Source organism: Enhydra lutris, unplaced genomic scaffold (genome assembly GCF_002288905.1).
Source record: "Enhydra lutris kenyoni isolate GAN:26980312 unplaced genomic scaffold, ASM228890v2 scaffoldscaffold89, whole genome shotgun sequence".
NCBI classification, from domain to species: Eukaryota; Metazoa; Chordata; class Mammalia; order Carnivora; family Mustelidae; genus Enhydra; species Enhydra lutris.
Window position 1 is genome coordinate 165,119 of NW_019154173.1, and position 22,892 is coordinate 188,010.

Sequence of the window (22,892 nt, forward strand, 5' to 3'; positions counted from 1 at the left end):
CTCCCCGCTGAGTGGGGCACCTGACACAGGGCACGATCCCATGACCCTGAGACCGTGACCTGAGCTGAAATCATGAGTTGGACACTCAACTGACTGAGTCATCCAGGCACCCCTCACAGTCCATACTCTTAACAATATGGGGCTACACAACCCAGAAAGCGAACTAATGGTGGAAATGTCGAGAGCGTCTAGTTCAGAACTCAACACAAAACCCAAGTTTGGGATTTGGGGGCACAAGGACCTCCAGCCTCTAACGGTATGAAAAACCCCATGCTCCCTGGGAAGACAGAGGTTACAGAAAAGCCTGGAAATGGGTATTTAAGGCCAAAGGACAGAATAGGAACTGAGTCGAGGACAGACTGACCCTCAAATGGACGCGTGGCATTGGGGAAGGGGAAGGATTCAAAGATGCATCTGGGGTTCCTGGTTTGAGATGTTTGCAGAGGGACAGTGATGCTCTAGGCAGGGCTGGATCCTTGGTGTCAGAGGTTAAGGAGGACCAGGGACAGATGTGGCACATGTACCTCTTGTGATGGAAGACACTGCAGGGAGAAGGGGAACTTGGCATTTGGGGAAGAGGCAGACTAATGGGTAACAAGCAGCCGGTGCCGGGAGTTGACCTTACCTAGTACTGGGGAGTGCAAGAGTGGGCAACATGTGGCTACTTAGGCACAGCAGATTTAGACAAAGGAAGGACTGGATGCCTCCTCTTCACCTCTATTACCCACAAGACCAGCAAAGCCCATGCTTAGAGAGCAGTTCTCGCTATTGTGAAGAGCTGCACATCTCAATCTCTACTGGGAGACAAGCTACCATGGTTAGGGGCACTTTCACATAATAATTTGGAAGGCAGGCTGAGTTGAGACCAAAGATGAGATCCCGGAATTCAGCCCCTAATAGTTCTATAGAACTTTTCCACTGCCCTGTGGTAATAAAGCCAACCCCGCCCCCGCGGTGTCATTGAAGACCACGTGGGGAGGAGTATTGAGGAACTCCTACTTCTCCCAGCCATGGAGGTTATCATTCCAGTGAGGATTCAGAACCCCCGCCCAGCCCCCAACAGCAGTAACGAGGAGCCCCCCTCCCTAAGAGTGTCAACAGAGGCCAAGTGGGGAATCTGGACTTCTACCCGCTCCTGGCACTAACAAGGCAGTACCTTGTAATCTCTGCCAGGAGGGTGAGAGGTAGCTGAACCAGAAGGCTTAAATAAGATCGAGACTCAGAACCCAATACTGAAAAGACACAGGATTCAATGGAAAATCACTCATCTCACCAAGAACCAGAAAGATCTCAAAACACATTCAAAAGACCATCAAGAGATGCCAACACTGAAATGACAGAGACATTAAAAATATCCAGTAAAGATGTAAAAGGAGCCAGCACAAAAAAATGTTTCAACAAGCAATTTTAAACAGGCATGACACAAATGAGAAAACAGAAAGCCTCATCAAAGAAAGAGAAAGGAAAAAGCTGAAGATGTAAAGAAGAACCCAGTGGAAATCTTAGAACTAAAACATACAAAAACCAAAATAACGAACTCAATGGAGGGGCTCAAAAGCACAATGGAGGGGACAGAGTAAATAATCAGTAATCTGGAAAAGATAACAGGAGAAATCACCCAATCTGAATAACAGAAAACACACACACACACACACACACACACACACACACACACACACACACACACGTCCTGGGATCGAGCCCCGCATTGGGCTCTCTGCTCGGCAGGGAGCCTGCTTCCTCCTCTCTCTCTGCCTGCCTCTCTGCCTACTTGTGATCTCTCTGCCAAATAAATAAATAAAATCTTTAAAAAAAAAAAACACCATGCCTCACTGAGTTTGGCGCCACACTACGTGGGCCCCCTGCAAACTCTCTTCTCTACCTCGAAAGTTCTGAGGAAAACAGAGGTGGCCATTAGGTCTCAAGGCTCTATATGGACTCCATCACCAAAAATCTTTGTCTGTATATGATTCTCATCATTCCCTTCTGTGACAAAGAAGTGGGTTTCCTTTTCCTCCCAAGTCTGATCCCTGTACTTCATATGCTCAGCTTCCCCAGGCCAGGCACCAAGCCAAAGCCTGGGGATCAGCAGGGAATGAGACAGACGGAAACAATCCATACCCTTATGGAACTTACATTCTCATGGGGAAGGCAGACAGTAAGTGCACAATGGGCAAAGGGAATAACACAGTTTGACTTTGTGTTGGGAAGGAAGGAAGCAGGGATGTGAGTGACAGCAGGACGGGAAACCTCCACGATCCGAGGTCAGGCAGGGCGCTGTGAGGAGGGGACCCCTGTGCAGAGCCAGAAGCAGAGACAGAGCCGGCCCATGCACACACAGAGGCGGCGGTCTGGTTGCCGTGAGGGCCGTGCACAGCCCCCATGAGGGGACAAGCCGGGGCCATGGAGCAAAAGTCAGAGGCAGAGAGAGCAAGGAGGACGTGGAAAGGACACGTGATGGCAGGAGAGGCTGGCAGGGCCAGGTCACGCACGGCATGGAGACCAGTGTCAGGATCTCAGACTCTGTTCTGAGTGCAAGGGGAGTTGACGATGGGTTTCCCAATGGATGTGGCACGATCTGGTTTCTGTGCGGACAGTGTCACTCCGGCCACAGGGCAGGGTATGGGTTAGACAGGGCCGAGAATGGGAAGCAGGGAAATTAGATGAGAAGCTGCTGTAGTAGTTTGGGGACAGATGGTGGCAGCATACACTAGAGGGATGGAGACAAAGGGGGCAAGACAGGGATTCCATCGGGTGTCAGGTTGCCTGGATTTGCTAAGAGATGGAAGTGAGAGAAGAACTGAGAGGAATCATGGTGACTCCAACGGTTTTCACCTGAACCCCTGGGGAAATAATAGTGCCAGGGCTGGGCAAGGGCTGGTGCCCACCTGCTCGTTGAGAGGGGATTGCACCCGGCTCTTCCTGACCTGGCTCAGTGACCTCACGCCCACGGCCTGACCTCAAGAATGCTGGCATTATTTACACTGTGGAAACCTGCAGACACTGTAACCCAGGGTTTCGCTCTCCCAACCCCCACACCCTCCAACGGCCGGCTGTCACACACAGCTTTAGCAACACACACTGCCAAATGGTGTCACTTAAGATTAAGCGTCATGCCCTGGGGACGGCTGTAGGGAGAGCTGTTACGGAGACAACAGAGGTGAGGCTTTCCCAAGAACCACGTGAAGCCCACTGAGTTTTGTCTGCCTATCGGACATCTCGGTGGAGATACTATGTCCATCGACAAATTCAAGTCTGGTTTTTGGAGCAAGCTGTAGTCAAGAGAGGTAAATACGTGAGTTGTTGACACGTGTATCTCTTGGAGAGCCCAAGACTGTATGGGATCACCTAGGGAGGGGAGAGGGGCCAGGATGGAGCCTCGGGTCCCTACACTATTTACAGGTGGGAGAGAAGGGCAGGAACCACAAAAAGAGGATCAAGAGGGGCTGCCATAAAAGGGCAAAGAAAACTAGGGGTCGTAGTGTCTGGGAACTGGAGAAAGTTTCCATGGGGGAGGGAGCGAAAAACCACGTCAAATGACACGAAGGAGCAATGGCCACGGGTGGCAGACATGGTAGACCCTGATGATGCCCTTGGCAGTGGAAAGGAAAGGCGGAGCCGGACTGCACTGGGTGAGAGCAGGATGGGGACATGAGGCCACAGAGGCAGCCCAGACCCAGCCGAGGTCTTCTTGAGCCTGTTCGCTCCTGCGGCTTCAGGAACCTGCTGCCTCTTTCTGATTCACGCAGCAGACATGCTCCCACCACCACAAGCAGGGCCTCCGCTCCCCCATGGGGCACCTTTGGTTTAATAACAGTTTACTTAATGACCAAAAAGCACATACGAAAGACATGAGTACAAAGGAAATGGAAAGTTGCTTAGTGTCTTAGTCCTCTAGGAGCCATAAGGAAAGCACAACCACTACTCTATACCTGTATGGACAAGGGTGGGTTTTAGGAGGTTTGGATAAGATGGTAACCACGAGGCTGAGGGTGGTCCCTTGCCACCCACGTGGTTAGTTACAGTAGGTGGTGTTTGTGGTCTCGCCAACAGCAGGGACATACTCCGCCTTCTCTTAGATGACAGAGGACTGCTGGCTTCTCCCGGACGCTTCACTTTGTTTTGTGGCCCTGCTACGAACTCATCTGCTTCATCAATCATCATTCCCTAGAAGACATCAACGAACGCGTTCCATTAAAGACCACATGTCCCACCCCCAACACAGGCCTTGCCACTCCGCTCCAGCAGAACGGGGCGCCAAGGTCAGACACGGTACAGTCAAAATCACCCAGAAAGCTTGAGGAACGAGTGACTCGCATCAGCCGAAATGGGAATATAAACCCACAGTGACCTTTCTGCGGAAGGACAAACCATTCAGAACCAACCCTGGATAAAGGAAACAATTCCCTTTGTGTGCTTTTGCGCTTTAAACGCACCATTAGGAAATACTGATTATCCCTGTACGGAATGCTGCATGGAGATGGTGGGCGGCAGGCAGATGGAAAATGTCATTCCCCTGACATGCTGACATGACAGCAACCTCACAGAGATTCAAGTATGTCCACCGTGGGGGCTTTTCACTCTTGGGGGGTACAGGATGAGAGCAGACATGTAAAAGGGTAGCTAAAAGCTGTTCTCATCCAAGGATAACCCAAGAATATGAAAGTATTTTCATAAAATCATGAATGATATTTCCAAGGCACTTTCCAAAGCAAGACTACATGCCAGGTCGTGTTCGAAAACGGTATTACACGCACTCACTCAACATTCCACAGGGCTCTGTTAGTTAAGCGTAACAAGCAGCCCCAGCGCTACAGAGGAAGAGACCAAGGCACAAAAAGATTAAGAAAAACTCCAATTAATTGAGGATGGGGTGAAGTGGAATGCCTTCCAGTCTTGTTTTGTTACAAGAGAGATTACTGTATGGTCTGTACCTTAATACCAATTGTCTTCTCCATGTGTGCAGATATAATCCCCATGAGTCCTCATCCTGAAATGGTCAAGTCAGCATCTCTCCCTCCCTCTCCCACCCCCACCACACCCCACATTTAGATCTCTAGTAGGACAATCCAAATAAAGCAACATCACCTAGTACTTCCTATTTCAAAAGGAACAGTTAGTTCATCACGGTGTAGATAGAGCATTAGTTATCTGAGTCACGGAAACAGGAAATAAATGGCGATCTCAATATTAAAGGAATTGGTGTGTAGAGGTGGGAATGCATATAGGCTCAAAGCTGGAAAGATGTGAGTTCAAATCCTGGCTTTTATCAGCCGTGTTAGTTGACTACTGCGAGTCTTGATTTCTTCTTATTAAAGGGCAGATGGGAACGCTCATCTACACTGCGAGCACAAGATGCGATCATTTGAAACACCAGCTCCTACTTGGTACCCAATTAAGGCCTATTATTTTCTTCAAGCAACACACCTTCACATCCATTCACCAAGAGCCCTAGAGTCCTATTTTATTTTTTAAACAGAGGGATAAGCTCTGATTTATATTCATCTTGCCCAAAAGAAAGGAAATGTAGCAAGGATATCACGAGGTACACAGACCCAGAAATCGGCATCTTACCTTCTTATCTTGTTTGAATGGGTTGCCGAAAGTATGCAGTCTTTTTGGTTGATCAGGATCAATCTCTCGAAGGGGGGAAGCCAATGTCTTTAGATACTCCTGATAGTTACCCATTTGTGCCACTGGAACGCTATGAAGGGAATCTGTAACATCACAGGAAGAGACAGAGATGCTCTACAGTGCCAATGCCCCGTTTTGAGAGGACACGATCCTAGCTGGCTTTAACAATGTGGACCTTGGCATCCAAAGCCTAAAATCTCAAATCCAAAGATCCAAAATCATCTCTCTTCGTCCCACTCAATACTCGGGGTACCATCACTACTGCCTACAAGCTCAAATCACTAGGCTGACCACAACTCCCTTCCGCATCCAACTGGGTTTGAAAATGGGCTGACATTTAGTATGCCACCACCCAACCTGGGGTGCCATGTTTGTTCTGCATTTCAAAGAGCCTAGGCTCCATGGTTCTCTCTCATCATCCAGAGAACCTTGGATAGTAGGCCTTATGTTCTTGGGAGAATGTGATTAAATCTACAGGCTCTCTTCCTAGTGAAGCTTTCTCCTCGCCACAAAACTTGGTGTATGATTGCAAGAGATGGGCTGACTAAGATTTGCTCATTTTAATGGACAAATGACCCCTTTTAAAATGAACAAAAGGGAGTAAAGGGGAATTGTACACCGTCACCAATTATCCTAGACACTCTCCGGTTCATTCTTTTCATCTAAATGAGGAATTCTGGATCGAATTCATCAGGACAGGCCAGGTTGTGCAATTTCCAAAATGTGACAGACCTAGCTCCTGCCACTTTCCAACTCACGAAACCCAGACTTAGCTATTAAAATGCTCGCGAGAGGGAGAGAGAGCGAAAGCCAATGCAAGTGATGAATCACTAAATTGTACACCTGAAACTAATATTACACTGTATGTTAACTAGACTGGAATTAAAACAAAAACTTCAAAAAAAAAAAAAGATGCTCACTCTCAGTTTCCATGTCCATAAAATGGGCATAAAAGCAGTATCTCTCTCATGGGACTGTTTTGACGCTTCGAGAGCTGAAGCCTGCAGGCCGATTAACGCACAGCTCCCCTAAAACCTGAGGACAAGCAACTTGTGCCTGGGAAGTTTAGGGATTTAGCAAAAATGGGCATTCTAAGCTTTTAAAGATTACCGATTATGCAGTAAGTACCTTCATGTAAGTCAGGCTTGACATTTTCCTAATCAACAAAAAATACTGCTTTGTTCATTTACCTTCATCTTGTCCCACAATAAACTTGTGTGTCTTCAGGAGATTGGATCTCATTCTCGTTAACTGGTCTAAAAGACCTCTACGTGGAATATCATAAGCATTTCTATATGTCTGAGGTTTCAAATCCTATTCGAAAGGGAACAAATAATTTCAGTCACTCCTGAGGCTTTTGGTGTAGAAGTGTCATTCTTAACTCTCTTAAAATCTTGGTGAAGAGAGAGATAGTCATTGTAATTAACTTATGGTAGAACTAGGCTGGTGGCCAATTAGCCTTTGATGGCCTTGTTCTGAATTCCAATACACCCACACAGTATTCAAAGCACTGGGAATATCCTTTTCCAAGTATGTCAGCTGGCCTGGCCAGTTCTGCCCAACATGGACCTCGTCTATGGGAAATCGTGGGGCCAGGGGTCTGGGCAGGGCTGGCCCAGACTCTCACAGGTGCTCTGCTGCCTGAGTCTCTTCATACCCGATCCTCTTCCTTGTCCTCTCCTCTCACAGGGGCTAGATCCGCAGTCCAGCCTGAAGGCTCTCCCTGCCCACTTCTGTCCTCTCTTCCCTTTTTCCTTGACAGACATTACCCACCCCACCCCCTCTGGAATGCATCTTGCGCATTTCATGCCATATGGGCATCTGCTGGCAGGACAATTCCTAGACTGGTCCGTATGGATAACCATGAAGTCCAAAACAGGATCGTAATCATTTCAAAATGAAAATAATATGACATAAACGTATCAGACAAGTTCAAACAAACACAAATGATTTATGTCACGGTTTACCTTGTTTAAGAGCCCTAACTGGAAGCCAGCAAATTCTTTGGTATTCAATTCTGTCAGTCTTGGTGCACTTTCCCCTATGATTTCTTTTAATAGTTTTCTAAAATTTTTACTGTGCGTCAAGGACACGCCAACTCCAGAATGGTTTTTCACTCTGATTCCAATTTCCTGGGGAGGTTTCTTCCCCACGGATGCTAGTATTCGTTCTGACTCTAGTTTGGTCTAAAATGAAAGTACATAATATGTTAAGAAAAGATCTACATTATCACAGTTGTTTTCACTACTTAAGAAAAGTAATACTTTAAGAACCCCACAGAACAACTTTTCAATCATAAATCACAGAAAAACTGATAATTAAACATTTCCCTGTGCTTCTCTGTGCTAGCACAGCAAACAGGGAGGGGGCCTAGAAAGGTAAATAACTTACTACATTTTTTTCTCTTGTCTAGTGTCAAAATTTGATTGAATCATGGAGAGAATGGAAACTGTGGCTAAGACTTCTGTTCATAGACATTTAAAATCACATTTTGTTGTTATAGAATCTAGTCTAAGTCAACATATTTATTTCAGATCCAGACATAAAGGTTTAAGACTCTGTATTTATAAATGTAAACTAGTGCTAAAATTCGGATTCCATAGATTGGCATTACATCTGGAAAAATTAAACTGTTTGTTTCTAATATCGGACTGCCCCCAAAAAAGTAACGCTTAATTTAACAAACATTACCACATAAATAATATGTAATGTATATACTCAGTAATCTTCCAGCTAACTGGCAAAAAACACCCCTCTTACTAGACACTGTTAAACCACATTGATAAATATTGCTTGACAGTGTATTATAGCAATATATTGGGCATATTTTGGGATTTACATACATCTGAGATGGTTCAAGGAACACTGGCAACATAGTTATTAAATTAGTAATTAAATTAGTAATTGGAGTGATTATAAATTAGTAATAATCTTTTTCTTTCTCTCTAAAAGAAGGACTCCTGCCAATGCCCAGTAAGCCCAAAATAATTTTGAGTTTCTTATGATTAGGTCAGAGATACCCACTAATTTTCACTATGCTTGGAATTAAGTACATGTATTATCTTTTGCAAAAAATTAAGTTATGAAATAAGGGAGAAGAGCAAATGAAGGGTCTGTTTCCAGAAATGGTCCCAAAATCCCATTCGGAAAACTACACAAGCAACATGTCCCAGAAGGTCCCAGAACTTGCATGAGTTTCAACTCTGCTCACTATTCTTCCTTGTGGCCATACCCTGCTGACACAGCCTTAAAGGCCTAAAGTAGACATCAAATAAAAAATATATATAAATCAACAGGTCAATCAATCAATAACCAAAACAAAACATTAACAACAACAACAAAAATCTATTAGCAGAGAGGAAAGGGGGTCGTGGGGACACTCGGTAGACCGGAAATCTAGGTTTGCCTTTACTGTCTCTTGCATTTATGAGCACGCTGGCCGGTCAGGAGCTGGTAAGCCTCAGGCCGTCCTTCTGTCTGGGCCAGGTCCTCGCCAGGAGTGTCAGTGTCCCCAACTGTGGAGTCATTTTGGTTCTTTAGTGAAATCTGACACTCTTTTGCTTACTACTGTCTCCTACAGGCCCAGCTTCCAAACATGTCTGACTTAAAGCCTGACAGCCACTACAAATGCTAGTACTGGTCCCTACCTGGGAAAACCCTTGTGCAGAAGAAGAAAGTAAAAAGGCAAAAAGGCTGCATCATCTTGTCATATAACGTAACACATTTGTATGGCAGTAAAGCTCTAACTCAGTAGTTCTCAAATATTTCCATCCTGCAAGAATGGGCTAGGTAGAGGTGAGAAGTATGATAAGTAGGGGTGAGTGGAGAATGAGGTACTAATAGAGGTGAATAATGGTAAATGAGGGTGGGGGGGATAAAGGAACAGATGGAGGGCAAGAAGAGGGGAGGCTGAACTCCACTCTTCAGGTCCCTTTGGGGCCTGTCACCCTCCAGCACGAGGAACACTGGTCTCATCTCCCCGTCTCCAAGAAAAGGCATCTGCATATCTATTGCCTAAACGCGAATGTCACGAATGTCACGCAAGACGCTGAATCACACCATGCCTCCAAGGGCTGACCTAGAAAAGGGGGTGGGGTACTCTAGCCCAACGTGACTTGAGGAGAAACTAGGTTTAGGACAGACAAAGTGTGACCCATGAGATAATTTGACTAAGCCTCTGCCCCTCTCAGGCCACAAGGTTATCAACCAGCTTGTGGGCAGCACAAACCGGCGAGCGAAAGGAGAAATGGCACAGTATCCAACGACACTGACATACCCTTAACTGTAGTTTAATGGTGAAGCTAGAAGCCATAGAGAATCACATTACTACTAATCCATAAAGTGGAGAAATAGATACACATTTAATCTGAAAAAAGTACAATTACACTAAAGAATAAGGAAATGCACTTCTGAGGGCAAAGGATTTTTGTTTGTTTATTTTTACCAATACTACCTGTTGGCTGAGTTTTTTAAGGTAAGAGATAACACTGTAACTAAGTCCACAATCTAAATTATCTGATATCAGATTTGGAGCTCCCATCATCCTTAGTGCTTTCTTTAATGGCTATAAGGAAACAAAATACACAACAGTAAGAATAGAATAAATCTTAAAATACTCAAAGTTCAGTTATAAGGGGCAAAGGGACACGATTCATTTCTTAGAAGTCAAGGTGCTGCACATAAAACCAAACATGGAACATTAAAAAGTGGCAATGAATACAGCAGAGGAGTAAGAAGCAGAAAGTAACAAAATCAGAAGACAGTGGGATAAGAAGAGCAAGAAACAGCAAATTCAAACAGGTAAATTGCTTTCAGGCTTAAGTCCCGAGTCATAAAATCATTTCATATTGCATTTTATCGTGCACCCCGTTCCTGCCATGGTAAATACTGATGCACCCCAATTTCTCCTCCCAGTGATACCAATGGTACCCTTTAAGATTCTGCCTTTTCACCTCTAGAAACTTGGCTGAAAGTTTGCCATATCCGCCTCTGAAATGATTTTGATCGTCTTGATTTCGATTATACAACCAGTTCAAAATCATCATGACTGTTTTTTCCCAAATTGTAGAAACCCAAATGAGGCCAAGTAGCTTTTTGTTCTTTTTGGATTCCCCTCCCCCAACCAGCACCCCTGCCTCGTGCTGTGTCTTGGACACGTTTAACAGGCAGAATGTCCATATCCAGCCTTCCGAGTTGTTTTTCAGAGGGAAACCACATATTGAAAATTTCTAGAGTTAAAAAGGGAAGTTGATATCATACATGAATCCAGACCTATTTTTCTTAAATCCCCAAATTCCACTTTCATAAGGTTACTTTTCATAAGAGAAACACAGATAGACGTGTTGTTATAAAAAAACAAAAACAAAAACAAAAACAAAACAAAACCATGGCAGTTAAAGGCAATAAAATAAAGAAACAATTCTCTTACACATAACTTGAGAAGACAGTGGCGATACAAATATTTAGCAATAAAAATATTGAGCTTATTTCAAGGGTCCAGTGTTTGGTTCACTGACATTTCTGGTGACAAGAATCATCACTGATACAGCTAATGCATATATATACACATAAATACATACTAATAAGTAGTACGGAGGCAGAGTTTTTAAGTAGCTGTCAAAAGCCTGTCGCCACTTCAGATTTGCCTTAAGCTTGTGAACTTTAAACAAGTCATCTGTAAGAGAAAAACCAAAGTATTACGTGATTCCAGTCCTAAATTCCAAGATTGAAACCAAGCAACCCGCATCCATTATATCGTTTTCTAGACATCTCAAGTTTTAATTACATTAGCTGAACATTCATTGATCTGATTGTCTTTTTTGGTACTATTTACCAAAATTATATAGAGTATTTTTCTAGAAAAAAAATTCTCAGGTTAGATATTCCTTTGCCATCTGTGAAGCTACGTAAAATATCATATTAAAGCCGACTCCGATCCACGTGAACTTTCTGACCTGTTACATATTGGTAACACGGCTGTACTAATTTCCCGTGAGGGGGACTCCATGGCCACTGGCTGATGGAATATTTCTTTTATTCGAATGGAGGGTGGAAAGGCAACAACAACAAAACCCCGAACTCAGAGAGACAGAGAACAGCTCACTGGTGGCCAGAGGCCAGGCAGGGGCAGGGTAGGCGAAACGGCCAAAAGTTGTCGAATGGTACAAACTTCCTGTTACAAAATAAGTAAGTCCTGGGGGTGTACTGCACAGCATGGTGACTCTAGCTAATGATCCTGTAGTGCCTATTTGTAAAGCTGCTAAGATAGTAGATCTTCAAAGTTCTCATCGCAAGAAATTTGTGGTCGTGTGTAGTGATGGATATTAACTAGTGTTTGCAGTGTTCTTTTCACAGTATGTACAAATTTTGACTCATTACGTCGTGCATGGGAAACTAATGTTATGTGTCAATTATATGTCAATAATTAATACATAAATAAATGGAGGGTGTTGTAAAGAAACTTTACAAAGTATATGAGAACAAAAGCGAAGCCTCTAACTTCCAAAGGGCAAGGACAGCGAGCTCTTAAATTATGCTTTGGATTCGCTTTTATCAGCCTGTCCTATTCCACACCCAAGCCCCACCCTTCATTTCTTCCATCTCAAACCAAACATTGGATCTGTCAAATGTTAGTTAACAATTAGGTCATGGCACTAGTACAAGCTAGTGGAGACGTTAGGTTGAAGTTTGAAATTCTGTACAACTAAGTATGTTTCTTGAATACCGTGCGCATTAATACCCCTAAAGATACTGTCCTTAAATAAGCAGACATCCCTTACCTTTCTCAAACTTAAATTTAATTGTTTTAAGAATCTAAATGCATAAACTACAGAAAAATTTCCAAACCATGTCATTATCTCCTTCCAAGGGTACGAAAAATGTATTTTTATATATTAATTCAAAATTGATATCGTCAGACATCAACAAAAACCTGCCACACTTAATACAAATGCCAAAGATATTTTGAATTCATCTTCTATTTTGTTTCTTCAGGTTTCATTGGCTCTTATCCAAAAAAATCCAAATGCTTTACTTCCAAGGACAAAAGCATCCCTATGCCATATGCATAATTTCTCTACAAATAGGCCTATTCTTTGAAATGCTGAATTACTTCAGTTAAGAAAAGCAACTACACATTTTCTTCCTTTTACTGCTATAATAAATTATTCACCCCTGCCGAAACTAATTTAAATGAATTTACAAAGTCATAAAATGTGGGTCTTTTGTTCTTTTGGCGCAGGGTAGAAAGAACAAAGAAAAACAGATCTGAAGAGATTTCTTGCCCATTGTAACATGCAGGTCCTTTAAAGACCATTCATATCTTGATAGAAAGGAACGCGAGACCGTGGAAATACGCTGTTATACTTGGGTCTTTATGTGGAGTCTGTTGGGAATTAAGCAGATTTTTAGAAACTGACAAATTGAAATACAAGACTGGGGAGACATTTAGATATAAATAGATTAGATAATGAGAGTCAAGAATAGTCTTAGAATTTCAAACAATGCCAATTGCAATGATTCCACCAATTAGTCTAACTGAGTCTAATTATTTCTTGTTGGAGTTTTTGAAACGGGGGAGGAAGAAAGAAAATGTTCCACAGCCTAGATTAAGGGTAGAGAGCTACTGGGGTAAGGGCCACTTGAGTCACATTCTCCATGGGGCAGGAAATGATGTTCATGGCGTTGTATGAGGATGGGACAATGAAGACGTCATAAACCCTCAGCTAGTCAACATTTGAAAGACAAAGAGATCAGAGTGTAGGAGAGTGAAGTGATACTGCCCACACCTCAAAAACTAGTAACATTTTCCCTTCCATTCGTTTCTCCCCGTTTCCTGCTGAAAAAAAAAAAAAGAGGGGGTGGAGGAGGTGGGTTTGAGTTCCAGGCTCAGCCACACACTTAGCAGAGTGAGCTTAGAGAAACCACTAGCCTTGTTGAGCCTCCATTTCTTTTTGTTCTCCTGATAATAGTACTGGTCTTAATATGGAGCTGAATTTTATTTTTTTTAAACAAATCCCAGTTCTTAATTAAAAAAAAATAGGGGCACCTGGGTGGCACAGTCAGTTGAGCATCCGACTTTTGGTTTTGGCTCAGGTGGTGATCTCAGGGTCATGAGACCGAGCCCCACGTAGGGCTCTGTGCTCAGTGCTCAGTGGGGAGTCTGCTGGGATTTCTCTCTCCTTCTCCCTCTGCCCCCCTTCCATACTCTCTCTGTGTCTCTAAAATAAAAAATCAAATAAATAATCTTTTTTTAAAAAAACAGGTGAACTGACTGTGGTAGAGTTAAGAAAAAAAGTTGTTACAAATGTCTTAATTTCTGTAGTTACTGGCCCTCGATAGAAAAAAAAAATTCCTTATTGAGAGATAATCTTGCTAACTATGATACTGACATGATTCTCATGATGGCTCATTGATCCAATTAAGCCTCACTTATCCATTCCAGGTAAGTTTTAGTGCTTAAATAATTAAACCTCTGTTAACTACTTCTGATGGAAATCCTGAATCGATAAAGAAAAAAAAATAAGGGTGACCTTTATGGACAATTATCATACTATGCAGTAATACAGTGATGTTTCTGGGCATTACGAAGTGTACATGCCTTCACTTGCCTTTTTTACTAAATATCCCGCCCACCAAACTGCAAAACTGTCCTACATCTTTATGTAATGTCCTTCATATGGAAGAGCAGTGTCTTTAAGAGCTATTAAAATAACACAGGTATCAATAATGACAACAGTAATGATAATGCTAATAGCATAAATGAACAGTTACTATTGGCAATTTAACTGCATTAATTCATTTAATCCCAACTAAATGCTTTTGGGATATGTACTATCATTATGCCCATTTTACAGATGAAATAAGTAAGGCACAGAGAAGCTATGTATCTTATCCAAGCTCACAAAGCCAGCAAATGGCAAAGCCAGGATCCACATGAGGGCAGCTATGCTCTACAGTCCATAGTCTTTTCTTTTTTAAGATTTATTTGTTTGTTTACTTGAGAGGGGGGAAGGGGCAGAGGGAGAGTGGGAGAGAGAGAATCACAAGCAGACTCCCCGCTGAGTGGGGCACCTGACACAGGGCACGATCCCATGACCCTGAGACCGTGACCTGAGCTGAAATCATGAGTTGGACACTCAACTGACTGAGTCATCCAGGCACCCCTCACAGTCCATACTCTTAACAATATGGGGCTACACAACCCAGAAAGCGAACTAATGGTGGAAATGTCGAGAGCGTCTAGTTCAGAACTCAACACAAAACCCAAGTTTGGGATTTGGGGGCACAAGGACCTCCAGCCTCTAACGGTATGAAAAACCCCATGCTCCCTGGGAAGACAGAGGTTACAGAAAAGCCTGGAAATGGGTATTTAAGGCCAAAGGACAGAATAGGAACTGAGTCGAGGACAGACTGACCCTCAAATGGACGCGTGGCATTGGGGAAGGGGAAGGATTCAAAGATGCATCTGGGGTTCCTGGTTTGAGATGTTTGCAGAGGGACAGTGATGCTCTAGGCAGGGCTGGATCCTTGGTGTCAGAGGTTAAGGAGGACCAGGGACAGATGTGGCACATGTACCTCTTGTGATGGAAGACACTGCAGGGAGAAGGGGAACTTGGCATTTGGGGAAGAGGCAGACTAATGGGTAACAAGCAGCCGGTGCCGGGAGTTGACCTTACCTAGTACTGGGGAGTGCAAGAGTGGGCAACATGTGGCTACTTAGGCACAGCAGATTTAGACAAAGGAAGGACTGGATGCCTCCTCTTCACCTCTATTACCCACAAGACCAGCAAAGCCCATGCTTAGAGAGCAGTTCTCGCTATTGTGAAGAGCTGCACATCTCAATCTCTACTGGGAGACAAGCTACCATGGTTAGGGGCACTTTCACATAATAATTTGGAAGGCAGGCTGAGTTGAGACCAAAGATGAGATCCCGGAATTCAGCCCCTAATAGTTCTATAGAACTTTTCCACTGCCCTGTGGTAATAAAGCCAACCCCGCCCCCGCGGTGTCATTGAAGACCACGTGGGGAGGAGTATTGAGGAACTCCTACTTCTCCCAGCCATGGAGGTTATCATTCCAGTGAGGATTCAGAACCCCCGCCCAGCCCCCAACAGCAGTAACGAGGAGCCCCCCTCCCTAAGAGTGTCAACAGAGGCCAAGTGGGGAATCTGGACTTCTACCCGCTCCTGGCACTAACAAGGCAGTACCTTGTAATCTCTGCCAGGAGGGTGAGAGGTAGCTGAACCAGAAGGCTTAAATAAGATCGAGACTCAGAACCCAATACTGAAAAGACACAGGATTCAATGGAAAATCACTCATCTCACCAAGAACCAGAAAGATCTCAAAACACATTCAAAAGACCATCAAGAGATGCCAACACTGAAATGACAGAGACATTAAAAATATCCAGTAAAGATGTAAAAGGAGCCAGCACAAAAAAATGTTTCAACAAGCAATTTTAAACAGGCATGACACAAATGAGAAAACAGAAAGCCTCATCAAAGAAAGAGAAAGGAAAAAGCTGAAGATGTAAAGAAGAACCCAGTGGAAATCTTAGAACTAAAACATACAAAAACCAAAATAACGAACTCAATGGAGGGGCTCAAAAGCACAATGGAGGGGACAGAGTAAATAATCAGTAATCTGGAAAAGATAACAGGAGAAATCACCCAATCTGAATAACAGAAAACACACACACACACACACACACACACACACACACACACACACACACACACCCAAAATGACCAGATCCATAATTTGAAAATTTTTCCCTGTTCCGTAGCTTGCCTTTTCACTCTGCTGATTACAGCCTTTGCTGCACAAAAGTTTCTAAGTTTGATGGATCCCCATGTGTTTATTTTTGCTTCTGTTGCCTGTGCTTTTGGTGTCATGTCTCTATTATTTCTTTTTTTTTAGTTTCAAGTTTTTATTTTAATTCCAGTTAATGAACATACAGTGTTATTATATTCATTCCAGGTATAAAATTTAGTGATTTGGCACCTGCATACAACACCCAGTGCTCATCACAACAAGTGCCCTCCTTAATGCCCATCCCCAGTTTCCCCCCACTCTTCCCCTCTGGTAACCAGCAGTGTGTTTTCTATGGTTAAGAGTCTGTGTCTTGGCTTGCCTCTCCATCTTTTTCTCCCTTTGCTCATTTGTTTTGCTCTTTAAATTCCACATAGGTGTGAAATCATATGGTATTTGCCTTTCTCTGACTTATTTCACTTAGTATTATACTCTCCAGGTCCAACCACATAGTTGCAAATGGCAAGATTTCATTTTTCATGGCTGAGTAATATTCCATTATGTATACATACCACCTCTTCTTTATCCATTCACCTATCAATGGACACCCGGGCTGCTTCCATCATTTGGCTATTATAAATAATGCTGCTATAAATATGAGGTGCATGTATCCCTTTGAATTAGCATTTCTGTAATCTTTAGGTAAATACCTAATAGTGCAATTACTAGATCACAGAGTAGTTCTATTTTTAACTCTTTTTTCTTTTTTTTAAATTTTTTTAGGAATCTCCATACTGTCTTTCCCAGTGTTATTATTTCTTACAATTGCATGTGACTCTACAATTATCTGAAAATAAAAAGCCGTCTTAAAAACAGAAAAATAACACCATTAAGAGCCTAAGTGGAGGTTATCTAGTCTAATCCTACACTTTACAGTCAGCAAAACTGAAAGTCATAAAGGATGCAACTGTGCCATTTGTGTACAGCTAAGTGCAAAAAGTTGGACAGAGAAGGGAAAAACGTATGACTTCACTCATATGTGGAATCTAAAAACACAAAAGAAATGAATAAACAAACAAAAAGCAGAATCAGACCTGTAAATCCAGGGACTGAACTGATGGAGGGACGGGGGTGGGGGGATGGGTGAAACAGGTAAAGGGGAGTGGGAGGTACAGGCTTCCAGTTACGGAATGACTATGTCACGGGAATGAAAGGCACAGTATAAGGAATGTAGTCAGTGGTATTGTAACAGTGCTGTGTGGGGAGAGATGGCAACCACACTTGTGGGGAACACAGCAGAACGTACAGACTTGTCCAATCACTATGTCATACACCTGAAACTGTGTGACATTGTGTGTCAACCACACTCATGTAAAAATATTTTTTATGAAATCATTAATAACTAATAAATGTATTTGAATTTATAAATAATTTAAACAAATCCACAAAATATAGGTACCTTCTATTGGTACCCTTATGAAGCTCAAAGACATAACCTACATTTTATATCAGTAACAATCACCTTCAAGAGGACATTTCTAGACTGGACTAAGAAATAAAGTAGGTAGACTATATACAAAACAATCATGCTAATCCATTTAGGATGACCCATTCTTAACCTGCTTAACTTGCAACATATTTTTTATATTTTATGTTTTATTTTTATGTTTTTATATTTTTCAGTATACTTAGTATAAACACTATTTATAGCACTAAAAATCTTAATGCTTTTAATGACTCGATTAAAACACAAAGGTTGAAACTTTTTGCAAAAATTAAGAAGCCCCAACAAATAAAAATGATCCCAATTTTACAACTAGAAGGATACCACGTGGTACGACTATATTGCTCCAAACAGATGTGGCTCTTTCAATGAGAAAAAAAAAATCTCTACACACATTTTCAGTGATATCTCGGTAGCACCTCCTGGAGTTGCTCTTTGTAGAATTTTACCATGGAAACGACAGCTTCTATGACTACAGTGATCGCAGAATTGACTCTGTACCTTGTTCCTTAACTTGCCTAACACCAATGCCTCCAGAGCACTTAAGATTCTTTTATGGGGGAATGAGTGGGAGCCAGTAACCCCCACAGAAGCCCTATTTTCTGGAGAAAACCATCAGATTCTTGGAGCATTAACCCCAATCACGGAATTTTTGGTCCCAAATTAGTCTACAGAAAAGCCAAGTCTCTTGAAATGAGGCTGGGGGGATGGAATGGCAGCTCTGGTTCTCACAGCCTGAGGAGCAGCAGGAGCTTTCTTTAGGAGAGAGGCTTTGTCTCTTTGGTCTGATTCAAAAAAACAAAAAAAAAAAAAACAAAAAAAAAAACAAAACAAAACAGAAAACACAAAAAACAACAGCAACAAAGCGAACAGAACAGAAAACAATGTGCAAATTCTATCCTTCTAAACCCGTGTTTAGCCTTTTCTATATCCCGATTATCAATTACTCTTCGACTACATTTAAAATGCTTAGCCCATTCTCCTCTTTTTCATTTCTGTTGCGTTTTAAAGACGAGGAAGTGACACATAACTTTACTTACCTAAAAGAGGGAGTAAAACCGGGTAGTTGTACGGCATCACAAAGAGGTTTACACAAGTTAAAGTTGTACTGGCTTTTAAATAACCAAATGGATAGCCAAGTTCATTGTATTTTCCACTGCTAGTAACAAATACCTAGGAACATAAAGTCAGACACAGTCATGACAATGAGGATTTTATGTGAAACCGAACTCCCAGCAACATTCCAGAATGACATCTAATGCATAGCTTAACTATAATGTAAAAATGGCAATAGTGTTTTTAACCTGGGGTTATACCTACATAGACCATACTCAATAAGAATGTTCACACTGTAATTCTTTTTACATTGTATTAAAAACTGAACCCAGGGCGCCTGGGTGGCTCAGTGGGTTAAGCTGCTGCCTTCGGCTCAGGTCATGATCTCAGGGTCCTGGGATCGAGTCCCGCATCGGGCTCTCTGCTCAGCAGGGAGCCTGCTCCCCCCCCCCCCCCTGCCTGCTTCTCTGCCTACTTGTGATCTCTGTTAAAAAATAAATAAAATCTTAAAAAAAAAATTGAACCCAGACTCTGAAGTCATCATTCGGAGACCACGGGCTCCATCAACAATTTCCAAATATTTACTTGGTTAGCACAATGGCAAACGAGGCTGAAACACCACTAAGTGATACCAGCCATGAAAACAAACAATGGACTTTAAATGGGCTTTGCTTCCTTTGGTGCCCCCATTCCCCTACCCGTTCACTCATTTTTCACCCAGTAAATACTTATCAAGTAGCCTATTATGAGCCAGACACCGGTGCTAATTATTAAGAGGCAGCAAAGAGATGCTTTGGTTCAATCTGGAAGGCATTTTCTCTTCTAAAGGATGCTGGCAGAGCAAACATTCAGTAAAGATTAAAACATTAATCTTGGGGCGCCTGGGTGGCTCAGTCAGTTAAGCATCTGCCTTCAGCTCAGGTCATGATCCCAGGGTCCTGGGATCCAGTCCTTCATCGGACTCCCTTGCTCCGCGGAGAGCCTGCTTCTCCCTCTCCCTCTGCCTACTTGTGCTTTCTATCTCTCTGTCAAATAAATAATTAAATCTTTTAAAAAGACTATTAAAAAACATTAATCTTTATTCCATGTGACTACCCCCTTATTCCTCGCTGATGATTCCTGGTTCAATATATATTATACAGTCAGGTCCCGTACACTTGATAGGCTGGGCTGAAGTCCTCTGGCTACCATGCTTTCTCTCTATTCCTTGTTTCCTCTTTGGCCCAAGTTAGGGCACCGGTATAGACTTCTAGGGACCTACACCGCTGCCTTTTCCCAACTCCTTCAGCAGTATCACTGAAGACAAAAGTCAAACCCTGATGGCGAACAGAATCCATTCACCTTGTTAATTCCTGGTACCATCCATATCGCCTACCAGTTGACTAAACTCTTGCTATATTTAGTCACAGCTAAGAATAAATCTTTTCTGTGTCATTTCGACCCCACAAAACAGTAAGTCGTGTTGGTGCTATAAAACAGGACTTATCTACTAGATTTCATGTCATTATCTGAACCATAACAGAAACAAAGAAGTGTAGTAACACAGGGTGGATTTCCCCCCTTTTCCTAAGTATGTGTAACAGAAGAGAGGGGAAATCATCATAAACAATTAAAAATATTACACAAAGCCATCAGGGGTCAGACCTAGGAGCCCCATGAGAGGAGAAACACTGTTTTTTGTTCCTCTCTCTGCCTTTCTCTCTTTCTTCCCTCCTCCCTTACTTCCCCCTTCCTTCCTTCTCATAAGCCCCCTGAGTTTTTCCAAATTCCTTATCACCTGCAGATTCACAGAATTGGGGGGGGGGGTTTCAAAGGGATCATTAGAAACCATCTCATCTAGAGAAAGTGTCTGGCCCAGGACCACATAACTGGAGGCAGACCTAGGGACCTAGGGTTGGAATCCAGGCGCCACTATGATTTAGCCAAATTTTCTGGCTCCTGGCTCATCTTATTCCTTTTCACTCCCACTAATTCCTTGCCTTCAAACTAAACCAAAGTCACATAAGTTACAGGACCACAGGCATATGGCATATTTGAGGGGTGGTGCAGGGAACAAGAGCAGGATGTCTTATGTGTCTTGGGAGAAGCTTTACAAGAAATGTGCTATACAGAAAAGAGGGCTTCTTTTTTAGGGAAAAGGTATGATTTGTAACTGTATTTGCTTTTACAGCAAAATTGGTGTCAATCCATGAAGTCAACCTCCTCCCGTGGTTTTGAGTCAACATTCTATCTCTACATTGTATTTCTACATTCCTAGCGCATTTCCGGGGTATCGTACTGTAATATAAACATACATTCAGAAAAGTGTGTGAGTGAAAGCACATGTGTCATCAGCACCCAAATCAAGAAATAGAACACGACCAGAAACCTCCTGCTGGGTGTCCCTTGCAGGCCACTGTTCTGCACCCCCAAGAGAAACCACCAACCCAACTTCTGACAGAGTCAGCCCACTTTGCCTCTCTTCAAGCGTAGATAAAAATAGAATCATAGGATGTGGGATCCTTGATGTCTGGCTTCTTCTGCTCAATATTATATTTATGAGATTGGTCTATTTCTTACACTTCTACATTCCTGCTTCAAGTGTGTTCCTTTTCTCCTACCCAGTTTTAGCATCTTTGGAGAATTTAAGTAGCTTAAAGACAACTAGTAGCAATAATCTCACATTTTAGGATGAAACAGATGGCAGTCTAAAAGTGTTTCTTGCGTAAATAGAACCTAACAATTACTGATTGCTCTATGGTGCTGGCGTCTAGGGATAGAACAAACATACTTCCAGCGTAGGACTTCCTTATTATATCCAAATAGAAGGGCTGTGTGACTGCCATGTCTGGATTTTTACAAACTAATATCTGAAGGTGAGTCTATTAATAAATCAGCAAGCCCTTCCAGCTGAAGTGTAACACTTGGAAGAGCCGGTTAACACGTGTATTTGCCGCATCCAAGTGAAATCTGCGTTATGCACACCGATGTGCTTTGTACAAGAAGAGAAGTTTGGTTACATGACGCTAACACAAAAACTAGTTTCAGGGATTATGGGGTTTTTGTGTCAAAAGTATCTTGTACACCTGAAACTAATATTACACTGTGCTGTTAACTATCTGGAATTTAAAGAAAAACGTTTAAAAAAATTGTTCTTGTACTTCTAATCTGTCAAGGTCACATGAAGCTTCAGCTGCAGAAGCCACCACTGAAACTTCTTGAAACAAATCCCAGATCCCAGAACGGTTACAGACATTTGGCCGACAGGTAAGGGTCAGTACCTGCCAGCAGGTATGGGGAGACTTTCGTTCCAGGATGTACTGAGTTAAGGGTGAAGGTTCAAGTTCATATTTGTCAAAAGGAAGTTTGTCTATTACCATTGGCTCACAATCTACACAGGAGAACCTCACAACAGGATGAGATGTTCGTGGAGGCTAAAAGACAAGAGGGGAAATTACGGTGCGTTATCAAGGTGAGCTCACATTTCTGACAAACCCACAACCCCTTTTGTGTTTTGTGAAACCATTGTTGAGATCTACACCAGTGCTTTGAAAAGAGGGCATTGCCAACAGCATCCATCCAGGCAGAGCACACGGATTCTTTGGCTCTACCATCTACTTGGCACTGGGAGGAGGAAAGGTAAATTAGAACACTCATAACTATAATTTCAGTGAAGCAAAGATGGTAAGTGCTTTGAATACGGTTAGGAAGTCACTAATGATCCATAGGGTGAACTCCAACTTTCAGATCCACTTTGCAATCCCCAAGCATGATCTGCCCTTCATTCCTTGGTACCGGGAGGTTACACACAGTCCAGATGTTACCAGGGAAGAAGAAATCCATGAAGCTGTCTAATGAGCAAATGAGAGGGCTAGAGCCACTAATGAGCAAGCAGAAAAACTGTAAAGCCGTGGGAAGGGCAAGACAGGTACCAAAAATGAGCCAGTCCCAACACCCAGGGCCACTG

At 42.8% G+C, this 22,892-nt stretch overlaps 1 protein-coding gene across 6 annotated transcripts in view; it reads right to left on the bottom strand.

Moving 5' to 3' along the window:
• Positions 1-22,892, bottom strand: part of LOC111162122 (integrator complex subunit 6 like) — a 67,589-nt gene that overhangs the window by 16,048 nt on the left and 28,649 nt on the right. For 2 of the 6 annotated variants that reach the window (XM_022526304.1, XM_022526305.1), the window contains exons 8-14: positions 22,207-22,359; positions 18,931-19,063; positions 11,214-11,308; positions 7,602-7,820; positions 6,825-6,948; positions 5,575-5,717; positions 4,065-4,167 (exon numbers count right to left, since the gene is read on the bottom strand). In XM_022526304.1, the coding sequence (XP_022382012.1) occupies positions 4,065-4,167; positions 5,575-5,717; positions 6,825-6,948; positions 7,602-7,820; positions 11,214-11,308; positions 18,931-19,063; positions 22,207-22,359 (970 nt within the window). Of the gene's footprint in view, positions 1-3,932; positions 4,168-5,574; positions 5,718-6,824; positions 6,949-7,601; positions 7,821-9,281; positions 10,199-11,213; positions 11,309-18,930; positions 19,064-22,206; positions 22,360-22,892 lie in introns of those variants that run through there. The other 4 variants (XM_022526302.1, XM_022526303.1, XM_022526301.1 and 1 more) reach the window with 3 other exon arrangements.